Source organism: Lynx rufus, unplaced genomic scaffold, assembly GCF_022079265.1.
Source record: "Lynx rufus isolate CCGP_SWC_20201006 ecotype Redwood Valley unplaced genomic scaffold, mLynRuf1.p SCAF_3, whole genome shotgun sequence".
NCBI lineage: Eukaryota > Metazoa > Chordata > Mammalia > Carnivora > Felidae > Lynx > Lynx rufus.
In genome coordinates this window covers 69,753,024-69,766,639 of record NW_025814845.1, presented here as the reverse complement: position 1 = coordinate 69,766,639, position 13,616 = coordinate 69,753,024, and the positions used below count along the sequence as shown (strand labels likewise).

General features: G+C 37.9%; 1 protein-coding gene across 7 annotated transcripts in view; it reads left to right on the top strand.

Annotated features, from left to right (window-relative positions):
• Positions 1-13,616, top strand: part of ABCG2 (ATP binding cassette subfamily G member 2 (Junior blood group)) — a 147,463-nt gene that overhangs the window by 126,045 nt on the left and 7,802 nt on the right. For all 7 annotated transcript variants that reach the window (XM_047091035.1, XM_047091034.1, XM_047091032.1 and 4 more), the window contains 4 exons: positions 4,300-4,382; positions 9,965-10,054; positions 11,184-11,308; positions 12,543-12,697. In XM_047091035.1, coding sequence (XP_046946991.1) covers positions 4,300-4,382; positions 9,965-10,054; positions 11,184-11,308; positions 12,543-12,697 — 453 coding nt within the window. The remainder of the gene's footprint in view (positions 1-4,299; positions 4,383-9,964; positions 10,055-11,183; positions 11,309-12,542; positions 12,698-13,616) is intronic.

Here is a 13,616-nt window from a genome sequence, read left to right as displayed (position 1 = left end):
ATTCTTTTCAAGGAAGTCAGTTTAGCTAGTTATTTTGGGGGTTATTGATTTTACTGTCAATCGTTGAATTTCTGTCAAGTACTAAAAGATGATGTGCTGTTGGCACTAATAAGATATTACTGACTTCTTACCACGTACACCATAATTTTCATACTTCAGTACAATTGCTTTGTAAGTATTAATACCAAGAATCTGTATCCCTTTTTGAGATACCCTGCCAGTTGCTCCAAACATTTTTGCTACTTGTTATTTGACATTTCTGTCAGAATATGCACACTTCTGTGTACTAGCAATCAAGGTTAAATTTTTATTCTTTTATAGTATATTTGATGTCTTTTGAGTACAAGTCTGGTAAACAAAGTCAACCTGGTTACCCATTGTTCCAACATCACTATTGGAATGTGATGGAGTTGGTTCTTTAGTGTGATTTATAGATTTTTTTTTTACTTGGAAAATAACTTAAATTTCTCTTGCGTCTGAAAGTGATTTACAAGTGTCTTGTCCAAGTCACAATATGGTAGTCTGAGAAGAGTATGATTAGAATGTGGAGGTATTTCTTTTTTTATTTTTTTAAAAGTTTTTATTTAAATTCCAATCAGTTAACATTTAGTGTAATATTAGTTTCAGGTGTACAATTTAGTGATTCAACACTTCCATACAACACCTGGTGCTCATCACCACAACTGCACTCCTTAATCCCCCTCACCTATTTAACCCAACCCCTCGCCCCCCACCTCTGCTCTGGTAACCATCAGTTTGTTCTCTATAGTTAAAAGTCTGTTTCTTGACTTGCCTCTCTCTCTCTTTTTTTTCTCCTCTTCTTGTTTGTTTTGTTTCTTAAATTCCACATATGAGTGAAATCATATGTCTTTCTCTCCCTCACTTATTTTGCATAGCACAATACTCTAGCTCCATCCACGTTATTGCAAATGGAAAGATTTCATTCTTTTTTTTGGTTGAGTAATATCCAATTACGTGTATATATACCACATCTTCTTTATCCCTTCATCAGTCAGCGGACATTTGGGAATCTTTCCATAATTTAGCTATGGTAGGCAATGCTGCTGTAAACATAGGGGTGCATGTGTCCCTTTGAATTCGTGTTTTTGTATTCTTTGGGTGAATACCTGGTCTGCAATTGCTGGATCATAGGGTAGTTCTATTTTTAACTTTTTGAGGAATCTCCATACTGTTTTGCAGTGTGGCTGCACCAGTTTGTATTCCCATCAAAAGTGTAAGAGGGTTCCCTTTTCTAAAATGTGGAACTATTTCTAATACACCATGACTCTGCATCTTTTGTTGCTAGGCTTACTTCAGATGTAGACCCAGGCCTAGTGCCTCCAGGTTGCATATTCAGCCTACTTGCTTCTTCAATGAACTCAGTTCCACTAAAGGAGTCCCAACAGTGTTCAGAGTAGTGGCAGTCTCCTAGAACAAAGATAGAACATTGCACCTCTCTGAGTATCTGCTGTTCAGATTTGTAGATACTGGAATGTTTGCTTAAGAACAGGAGCAGGCAAACCTTTTTTGTAAGGGGCTAGGTAGTAAATACTTTGGGCTTTGTGGGCCATGTGGTCTTTGTCTCTAGCCTTTCCCATTTTAGCTTGAAAGGAGCCATAGATAATATATAAACAAATGAACATAGTTGTGTTCCAATAAAACTTTATTGATGGATACTGAAACTTGAATTTCATTTAAATTTCATGTGGCAAGAAATATTCTTCTCTCACTTTTCTTTTCTACCAACCATTAAAAAAGTGGTAAAAACTGTTCTTAGCTAGAGGGCTGAACAGAAATAGGTGACAGGCCATGTTTGACCTGTAGACCCTAGCTTGCTGACCTTCGGTGTAGTGGTTTTAAACTCATGTATGTTGTTTACTTTTTAAAGTATTTGAACATGAAGCTGTTAAACTGTTTTATGGCTTCCCGCTGATAAATCCTGTATCAGTTGTATTACAGCCATACCTAGATTTCAACTAGTCACTTCCATGATTCAGACTTTGCTTCTAATAATGCCCTTTAACCAAAGGTTGTATTTGAATGATCTGGGAGTGAATGGATCATCTGTATAGAAGGATTTAATGTTCATTTAATGTGCCATGGGTTTTTCTGATCAAATCAATTTGGAAAACACTATCGTATCTCTTAAAGATTCATTTTTTCTACTGGCACATTTTACATTTGACTAGGGATGTTTTTTGAGTAATGGCCATAATTATCCCTCAGAACTCACCTTGAGATATATTGCTAAACACAGTTGAATAAGACAGAATAACATATTTAGGGAATTTCTTTTTTTTTTTTTTCCTTCTGTTCAGAACAGAGCCCAGGTGCACAAGACTTACAGTATCTCCTCTTTGTGTGCTCTGTTGAGCAATGCTTAGTTTGGCTATTTTTTTTCTCTTTTCTGTAATCCAAGAAAGAATAACGTGGATTCACCTTGTAAAAAGCATGACAAAATTATGAGATTGATCATAGCGAACATCCTTTGGTAATACTGACTATCGAACCTTTAGCGAACGTCCTAATGGTAATATTGACAGTATCTTTTATATGCAAAAGAAACAAGCATGTAGAGTGTCCAGATTAAAAAGTCCAGACATTCTTAAAGCTATACTGGGTGAACATAGAGACTTGTATATATACACATGCACACATGGTAGTGGAGCCATCATCATTTATTTTGGAAGCTTATCTGTTGGCATGAAGTACAGTATATTCTGAGGGTAATGAAAATATACCAGGGTAATAGATTTTTTTCTCCAAATTTCTGACTGTCTTATTAGCAAGGGAATTTTAAAGACATCTCAGATCATACTTTTTCCAGACTGTGGTTTTCACAAACTAGCCTCCACAGATCATGATCCTGTTTACCCGTTTGGTTTGCTTCATGCCAAAATATGCTTTAAAAAATTCCTTTAAGTCTTGATACCATTGTACTGTAGTAGTACTGAGATTTTTTATTTTATTTTTTAACTTTGAAGGTTCCAAGATACATGGTGGGATATTTTGTTTTCTTCAGATTACCATTTCTTACATTTTTTAAATTTAATACAACATAAAAGTACAATACGTAGAACTTTCCTAAATAAATTGTGTCATAGTATAACCCTTAATCCTTTGCTTATAGAAGTGTCCTTAAGAGATATTTTGTCAATCTTAAAAACAAAAGTGATATTTATTCAGTCTACTTGAGTCCTCAAACAGACCGAGTAAGTGAAGGTAGGTAAGAGTGGCAAAAAACTGGCAGCTTAGTTCTACTCGTTTGGCTGCAGGCCCTTGGGCTGAGGTTGCTGGAGAAGCAGTGACAAGAGAATGGGTAGTGAAAGTACTTGGGTACCCTCAGAGAGAGCTGCTTGAATGCTTTGGTGGCAGTGACAGTGCACTTTTCCAGTACAGGCATAGACTGTCCCCTGGGTCAGATAGGCGGGCCCCAGCTTAACGCTGCTTCCTTATCACATGAAATAACATTGTTAGAATTGTTTTATATGTGCTTGAAACATTTTATTTATTTTTAATGTTAAAAGTAAAAATATCCTGGGGTGCCTGCGTGGCTGTCGGATAAGTGTTCAACTCTTGATTTTGGCTCGGGTCCTTGATCTCACAGTTGTGAGACTGAACCCCGTGTCGGGCTCTGTGCTGAGTGTGGAGTCTGCTTGGGATTCTCTCTCTCTCTGTCTCTCTTTCTCTCTCTCTCCCTCTGCCCCTCTACCCTGCTCTCGCTCTCTCTCTCTCTCTCTCTCTCTCTCACACACACACACACACACACGCACATATTCTCTCTCAAAATAAATAAACATATTTTTTAAAAAGTCATTTTAAAAAAAGAGTAAAGATATCCCGTTTTTACTTGAGCCTCTTCAAATATAAAACTGCATGTTCACTAGCACAAAGGTTGAAAGTTCAGGTCAGAACTCTTGAGCCACTTGGACTTTATTTTATTTCTCAAATGACTTAGCCATGCACTTGCATTGCTTCCCTACTCTATATGGCCTTCCCAGGCCTGGTAGTTTGAACTAGACCTTGAACCGGCCTGGTGAATCAGTGGGGGGATCCTTAGAGTTCTAGGAGTTTACTGTGTTCTACTGTCAGCCTCCCCAACACACAGATAAATTATTTTTTAATTTAGAAAGCGGTCTAATAACATACACTGTTCCATATTCTCCCAAGGGCTTTGGCTGAACGATTTGAAGTATCTATCTCAATGGAGAAATTTGGTTATGTAGCCATATAATAATCATAAATGGCGTGTTGTTTTTGCCTTTAATTAAGACTTTTCTTCTTTTTCTTTTTGAAAAGATAATTGTAACAATCATCCTGGGATTGGTTATAGGTGCCATTTTCTATGATTTAAAAAATGATTCTACAGGAATCCAGAATAGGTAAGTAAATTTGGATCTTGATTTTGAGAAAGTGTTGTTACTTCTTTCAAGCTTATGAAAATCCATTAAGAATTTAAATTTGAGGGGTGCCTGGGTGGCTCAGTCGGTTAAACGTCTGATTCTTGATTTCGGCAGGTCATGATCTCACAGTTCATGAGATTGAGCCCCATGTTGGGCTCTCAGTGTTGACAGTGCAGGCCTGCTTGGGATTCTCTCTTTCCATGGCTCTCTGCCCCTCCCTGTTTGTGCTTGCTTGTGGGCACACACACACACTCTCTCTCAAAATAAATAAAATAAAAAAAAAAAAAGAATTTAAATTTGAGACAAGGTAAACTGAAGAGTAGAGTAAGTCAGTGAATTGAAAGCTGGAGGGATGTGTGTGTGTGTGTGTGTGTGTGTGTGTGCATGCATATGTATACATATAGTGGTAATTATATATATATGTGTATGTGTGTATATGTATACATATATAGTGGTAATTTACATAGTACATAAAATTTACCTTCTTAAACAGTTTTAAGTATACAGTTCAGTGGCATTAATTATTTTCCATTATTGCATATTTCCATTATTCCATATAATCCACATTTATACTTTCTGTCTCCCAATTTGATTACTGTAGGTACTGATATAAGTGGAATCCTACAGTATTTGTCCTTTGGTAACTCACTTATTTCCTTTACATAGTATCTTCAAGGTTCATCCATGTTGTGGCACATGTCAGAATTTCTTTCCTTTTAAAGACTGAGTAATATTCCAATGTATGGATATATCATATTTTGTTTATGCATTTATCTGTCTTGGACACTTGGATTATTTCTACCTTTTGGCTGTTGTGAATTTTGGGGAGGAAGAATACTCTGCTCTTCAGAGTTCCTCTAGTAGGACTAAGAATCACGTTGACATAAGACAGATTAACAGGAGAAAATCAAATTCAGTAGCATGTGAACAGGGAATCCACACAGACATGAAATTCCAAAAACAGGCAACATGATGCCTATGTGAGCTAAGGAGAGGGGTGGGTAAGGTCTGAGGATACACTGGGAGAAAGATCTTAGGAAGTTGAGAGATGATATTTGGGAAACTAAAGTTGCCTCTTATGCAAATAAGTTTCTTAGGTAAAGACAGTCTTTCTTAGTAACTTGCTTCCTGGTATAGGCTCTCCTTTCCAATGTAAATTTAGGCAGTTGAGGGAGCGGTACAAAGCTTTTCCAGAATCTGCAGGTAATTGATTGCTTTTGGCTCAAAATAGTCTTCATGTCAAAGTAACCCAAGTTGGAGTGACCCGCCTTTTGCCCCTCATTGAGTAATGCTGCTGTGAGTGAGGATTTACAAGTAAATATCTGTTTAAGTCTCTGCTTTAAATTCTTTTGGGTTTATACTCAGAAGTAGAATTACTGGATCGTTTGGTAATTCTATCAAGTATCCTGTCTTCCACAGCAGCTGTATTATTTTGCATTCCTACCAGCAGTGCCCAAGGGTTTCAATTCCTCTGCAACCTCACCAAACTTGTTATTTTCTGTTTTTTTCTTTTTCTTTTTTATAATAATAATAACCATCCTGATTGGTGTCGAGTGATATCTCATGCGGTTTTGATTAGCGTTCTCCTAATGATTAGTGATGTTAAGCATTTTTAATATGCTTATTGCCATGTGTATCTTCTTTGGAGAAATGGCTATTCAAATCCTTTGCCCATTTTTTTATTTGGATTCTTTTTATTGTTGAATTGTAAGTGTTCTTTTTATATTTTGGGTATTAACCCCTTATCGTGTATAAATTTGCAAATATCTTCTGATATTCTGTGGGTTGTCTTCACTATTGAGTGTGTCCTTTGATGCACATGAGTTTTAAATTTTGATGTAGTCCAGTTTGTCTGGGTTTTTTTTTTTTGTCTTTTTTTAAATTTTTATTTATTTATTTTGAGAGAGGGGAGAGATGTGTATGTGTGCAAGCGGGGGAGAGGCAGAGAGACTGGGAGAGAGAATCTCAAGCAGCCTCTGCACTGTCAGTGCAGAGCTCAATGCACGGCTCTATCTCATAACCCTGAGATCCTGACCTGAGCTGAAGTCAAGAGTCTGACACTCAACTGACTGAGCCACCCAGATACCCCATCTGTTTTTTTCTTTTGTTGCTTGTGAGTAATTTTTTTCTCTATTTTTTGATTTGTTTGCCATGAGGAGGTGGATGAGACTCAGGTTTTTCTGTTATATGGTTAGCACTTATATTAGTCTACCTTAGCGAGTTTTAGTCATTATGTGCCCTTAAAAATAGTTTTTCATAATGAGACTTTGTAATGAGGTCTAGCATGCTCCAAATGTAGATGCTCAGTGATGTCCAGGACTGTAGAGTTCTCTTTATACTTCATGTGTAAAACTGTTCTGTGCCAGGCATTGTGCTCTACGCTTTAAATCACAGACTCTGGTTACCCTTCTGCCCAGAGGGATGGGTGATATTATCCCCATTTTACCATAAGGATATGAAGAAGGTGCAGTAGCTTAAGTTGAATCTGTTTTGATGTCTGGAGAAAGCTGATTGTTTATGAAAGAAAGAATAAGCATAAAAGTCAATTCTTCATTCAAGTAAAATAAATGATCTCCAAAATAAATGGAATTAAGTAGTGTTACTCTACGTTGAGATTATTATGGCAGCTCATTTACAGAGTTATGTCATTGTTTTTCTCTTTACCTCTTCCCTGAAGACAGTGTTCTCTCACTTCCAAGCTTGCTAGTAATTGATGATTTGTACCTTTTGTAAATGCCATATTTTTACCAAGCACAGAGTATAGGTCACAAGATCTACAGAACCTGTGGACCTTTTGTGTTGTGCAGTTGGAAGCTTTTGGAATAAATATTGGAAAACCTGTCCTTAACTGGCATTTTAAAGGGAAACTGGAAATCTAACCATTAAAATTCTTGATAGAAGAATCCAGAGAAATAAAGAAGAGCTTTAGCAGTTTCTTCAAATTTATTCTGGAGAAATAGGGCATTGGATTTATTTTAATTTGTGTGGTATTTTAAAAATATTTTATTTATTTTTGATAAAGACAGAGTATGAGTAGTGGAGGGGAAAAGAGAGAGGGAGACACAGAATCCAAAGCAGGCTCCAGACTCTGAGCTGTCAAGCCTGACATGGGGCTTGAACTCATGAACCACAAGATCACAATCTGAGCTGAAGTCAGATGCTCAACTGACTGAGCCACCCAGGCTCCCCTTAATTTGTGTTTTTTGACTTAAACTTGCTGCCACTTTTTCATCATTTGAAATTGCTCAGGAGGCTGGGGGTTTGGTTCTCTTCTTTGGGAATGAATTATCCCAGAGAGGCGCTCTCTGCTCTTTCTCTAACCTGTGTAACTGACAAGCTGGGTTTTATTAGTATATAGAGTTTAAGCTTTTTTTTTTTTTAATGTTTATTTATTTTGTGAGAAATAGAGCACATAAACGGGGGAGGGGCAGAGAGAGAATCCCAAGCAGGCTCTGCACTGCCAGCACTCTGTACAGCCCGATGCAGGGCTCAAACCCATGAACCATGAGATCATGACCTGAGCTGAAGGTAAGAGCCAGATGCTTAACTTAGTGAGCCACCTAGGCTCCCTGAGTATGAGCTTCTTTGACCTAATAGTTACCTTACAGGGTTGTGGTGATAGCTAAACAAATTAATGCATATTAAGAAAAAAGATAGTTTTAAAAATATTTGGATAATAAGGAGATATTACAGACATGGATTACCCACTTGAAAAGTATTAGAATACCTTAAATTCTTTAGTAATAAAAGCTGTATTTACTATTAAATAAATCATCTTATGATTTAGAAGTAATGTCCTATCTACTAGTTCAGAATCCTGATGAACAAACAGTATTATTAGATATAAGATCTGACAAATTGAGCTGAATTGTTGCATGTCCCATATTTCTGAAATTAGCTTTTATTCTGATAGTAGGCTTATTTGTGTGGAGAAGGTTGCATAGCTGCCTTTGTACTAGGTCTGGCTATTTCCTATTTATTAATTATAGGTTAAATATTTACTTTTAAAACAGTCTGTTTTCTGTCTTCTGTTTTATTTATTTTTGGCATTGAAAACAATTACTGAGTATCTGGACTTCTTTCTTTCTTTCTTTCTTTCTTTCTTTCTTTCTTCCTTTCTTCTTTTTTTGAGAGGCTGTACACTTGAGTTTCTATTTGTTCTCTCTTATTTTTGCATCATTTAAATGATGGGTCACTTCAGCTCTTTCAGTTTCAGCTCACATCCTCATGTCAATTAAATGGTTTGGTTATGAAGGGCAGCCCAACACTGTCTGAGGGATGTTAGCATGCTTTTGTAAGATGCATATGTCTATCCAAGTGTCTTTCCTTTTTGAGCCTTCGTTATTTTACTGAGAAACAAGCATTAGTAGTCTTCCTTTTCTTACAGATGCAAAAATAAGTTTTTCCTTTATAAGCATCATTTTGTTTTCTGAGCACGTTTGAAGCCATTTTGGTGATGGCCTACCAAGGATAATATCAAGGCTGTACTGACAATTGTGTGGTGGAGGTCTATAATAAGGTGTCGACTGAGGTTTTCCTCCCCCGTCATTTTGCCTCTTCATATCCTAGTTTCTTCTGTACTTTAAAAATGTGGCTAGGGGCGCCTGGGTGGCGCAGTCGGTTAAGCGTCCGACTTCAGCCAGGTCACGATCTCGCGGTCCGTGAGTTCGAGGCCCGCGTCAGGCTCTGGGCTGATGGCGCAGAGCCTGGAGCCTGTTTCGGAGTCTGTGTCTCCCTCTCTCTCTGCCCCTCCCCCGTTCATGCTCTGTCTCTCTCTGTCCCAAAAATAAATTAAAAAAAAAAAAAAAAACGTTGAAAAAAAAATGTGGCTAATGGAGGCTTTTTTTTTTAAGCTCTACAGACTTTATTTGGTTCAGTATTTCTTTGTTCATACATTAGGAATGATACTTGTTGTTTTTGTTAGGTAAAATTCAAAATAATATTTTTATGACCTGTGTATTCATCAGCACAGGCTGCCATCAGAAAGAACCATAATCTGGTGGCTTCAACAACAGTTTAAACAACAACTTCTTACAGTTGAGGAGATCAGCGTGCTTCCGTTGTCAGGTTCTGATGAGAGCTCTCTTCCTGGCTAACAGATGGCCACCTTTTTGCTGTGTCCTCACATGGCAGAGAGAGAGAGCACACTCTGGTGTCTCTCCCTTTCTTTTAAGGACACTAATCCTGTCATGGGGACTCTACCCTCATGGTCTCATCTAAATCTCATTACCTCCCAAAGACAGAATTGTCTCTAAATATCATCTCATTGAAGGTTTAGCCTTCAACATAGGAATTTGGGGAGGACACAATTCAATCCATAGCAATCCAGGACTGTGACTTCCAAATTGTGCTCTGTGGAGTCCCAGGGGTACCACTGTGTGTACAGAGAGATGGTAGGGAGAGAGCTGATGGAGCTCATAGTTCCCTCTGTTTAAACCAGAACAGTGTTCTATTTAATGTTATAAGGTATCATTTGAGGAGAGAGTTTCATGGGTAGAAAATTGATCTAAGAATGTTTAATCGATTGCAGTGCTTTTTTTTTTCCCTTTCTCTCATTGCAGATCAGGGGTGCTCTTCTTCCTCACGACCAACCAGTGTTTCAGCAGTATCTCAGCTGTGGAGCTTTTTGTGGTTGAGAAGAAGCTCTTTATGTGAGTAGGTCTCTGTTCCAGGAAGGGGGCTGTCTGGTATCAGGGGGTGTTGGTCAAACTGGTCATATCCTGTATTGGGCTGCAGGGTGGTTCCTAGGGATTGCCAATGTTGAGAAAAAGCATCCAGAGACTGAAAAGGCAGTCATGAACCTGTGGGACCTGATACCAAGAAAAAGGAGTTCAAGATTAGGGCAGAGCCAGCAAATCCAAATGCTGCAGATAAAGCCAGCAATAAAGGGGCTGAAAAGGAGCTTTTGTTTTTAGCAAATGATAAGTCTTAATGGCCTTTCACAAGAAAAGTTAGAGGGGCTTGGTAGAGAGAAAGTAGTGGATTGAGCCAGTAAATATAAGGTAAGGAGGTAAAGTTGACAAAGAATGTGAACCCAGCTTAGCCCTCAATGGGAGGGGGACTAGAAGAAGGCAAAGGGCAGCCTTAAAAGAAGGTATGGGCTGTTTTGTTTCTTGTGTTTTTTAAACTTGGAAGAAATTTGCCCATATCTACATGCTGAGGAAAGGAATCCTTCCAGAGGGAAAGAATAAAGGTGTTGGTGGAGGAGTTTAGAATTATAGGAGGAAGATGTCAGGAAGAGGAAGGGATCTAGAAGTAGAGAGGAAAGAAAACAGGATTTCATAACTGACAGGGATGTGTGGTTGGAGGATATGATCATTGAAGGAAGAAGTGCCATTTACTTTTTTATCATGAGGTTGGAAGAAGTGATCCAAGACTGCATTAGGAAGTTCGGAGGATAGCAGTGTCACCTTCTTCATAATCAAAAGTGGGGAGAAAGTAAAGCTGATACCCAGCTGAGCTCCAGTGCTGGGAGAGAGGGAAGAGACAGATCTGCTCACTGGGAGCAGGTGCTCAGGGAGCAGAATGGGCGGCACTCGGAGGGAGTTCTATAATGAGAAGAAGGGTGTTGCACCGACCCGCATGGAGGTGACATCCCAGGAGAGGCCCCCACCTACGATGGTGCCTGATGCTGACAAGGATGGAGGCCGGGTGTTCACCTCCAGGATGTGAGAAGCTGTAGTTGTTAGACCCCTGGTGGCAGCAGAAGTCTGTAGAGTGAGCAATCTAATCTGTTCTCTGCCTTCCTAAACTAATGTAGGATGAGTTTTTCTTTTCCAGACATGAATATATCAGTGGATACTACAGAGTGTCATCTTATTTCTTTGGAAAACTGATGTCTGATTTACTACCCATGAGGTTATTACCAAGTGTTATATTTACTTGTATAATATACTTCTTGTTAGGTAAGCAACATGACAAAAGGTATGTGTGTCTTTAGTCTTGGATATGAGGGTAGGCCAATTTGTTTATACCAGCATGTTTTTGGTTCTCAAACTCTAAACCACGCCAGTGAGATAAGGAGACATCTATCCATTGTGCACACTCTCAATAACTTCTCTGAGGACATTTTTTCAAGACTTGTCCCAAACTAACTTTTAAAACTTTTTATAAAACTGTATTTTACTGTGAGATGCTATGTATCATTTACAAACATGGAAAGAAGTCACAAGATTGTTTGACACTATGCTGGAGGAGCTGGAATATTTAGTACCATTTATATTTTTGTGTGTATGCATGTGTTTGTGTGTGAAGATAGTGAAAGATGTGACTTTTGGGGCTTCTTAGTTTAATACAAATACTTGTTTGATAGGTGTGGTTATTAGATTCATTTGTGCATTGTGTTTAGGCTTTACCCCAGGCTCACTGCATCAGAATTTCCATGTATTTTACTGATACACATAAACACATACACATCAGAAATATATATTTTAATTAAAATATATATATATATAACTAAAGCACTAAGAAGATTCACTGATTGAATTAAACTTCCATTTTACAAATAAGAGGTGTGTCAAGTATTTAGGCATAGAACCTAGATCCTCAGGCTCCTTCCAAAATCTTCAGATTATATGACCTATAATATTAGTCCATTATGATTTGTAAAGTAGTCTTATGAAATTTATTTAGCCCCACCCTCAATCCCAGAGTTATATGGTGATTTGTCTTGGGAGACTTGGCTTTTGGAGACACTACCCCAGATAGTGAAACCACTGGAAGGTCACATAATCTTCATCTTCCCAGTTTCTTCACACAACGCAGTTATAGCCAGTAGTCATGTGGTGATGTCTGGGTAGAACGAATGTGCTCTTGACAAGTTTCCTTCTTAGAAGAAATGGCTGTAGAATTGTGACCACTTGTGTTGCCTACAGCTGTCCATCTCAGGCGCTCAGAAATTGTTAATAATTACACATAAAGGAGCATAGATGTTACATAGAAATGTACTTATACAGTAAGTATAAAAAGAAAGTGTATGATAACTTTATACAGTAGGATGGGGTGGTCGGATAGAGGATGAATTTTCTTCATTCTGATACTTGTTTCTCAAAATATTATAGTGCCATTTGCACAGAGCAATCTCAAATACACTGTTACCTAGGTGGTTGGATTCAACCCCCTCTTTTCTTCCCAACCAAGGATTGAAACCAGTTGTGGAGGCTTTCTTCATCATGATGTTTACCCTTATGATGGTGGCTTATTCAGCCAGTTCTATGGCACTGGCCATAGCAGCAGGCCAGAGTGTGGTATCCATAGCAACACTTCTCATGACCATCTCCTTTGTGTTTATGATGGTGAGTAGAAACTGTGCTTCGCTAAGAATAAATTATTTCCCCTTATTCTTTCCTGCAAATTTACCTGTTACCTGAAACCAGCTTGGAGGATTCTGTAAATTAGATTCTCTGCTTTAAGGAGGCCATGTATTGAAGGATAGCTTATATTAGAGAATGTACAGCTTTTTCTTGACATTCCCTAGCCTTTTTGGCTACTGTTCTAATATTATTGCTATAAATTTAGTTAGCATTTTGTTGCAAATGAGTTTTTAAAAGATTCTTCTTGGTGACGTATAGTGAAACCTTGATAAACTGGAACTTCAAAAACCAAACTAGACTTTAAACGAAAGACTAAGATGCAGAAGGGCACTATATCATAATAAAGGGGACAATCCAACAAGAAGATCTAACAATTGTAGATATTTATGCCCCCAACATGAAAGTACCCAAAAATATGTAACTATTAATGAGACATAAAGGAACCCATTGATAATAATACAATAATAGTAGGGGACTTTAACACCTCACTTACAGCAATGGACAGATCCTCCAAGCAGAAAATCAACAAGGAAGCAATGGCTTTGAATGACACACTGGACCAGATAGACTTAACAGATATATTCAGAACATTCCATCTTAGAGCAGCAGAATGCACTTTCTTTTCAAGTGCCCATGGGCCATTCTCCAGAATAGATCACAAATGGGTCAACAAATAAAAAGATTGAGATCATACCATGGATATTTTCATATCACAACCCTATGAAACTTGAAAGTCAGCTACAAGAAAAAATTTGGAAAGACCACAAATACATGGAAGTTAAATAACATGCTACTAAACAATGAATGGGTCAACCAATAAACCAAAGAACAAGTTAAAAAAAAATACATGGAAACAAATGAAAATGAAAACACAATGGTCCAAAACCTTTGGGATGAAGCA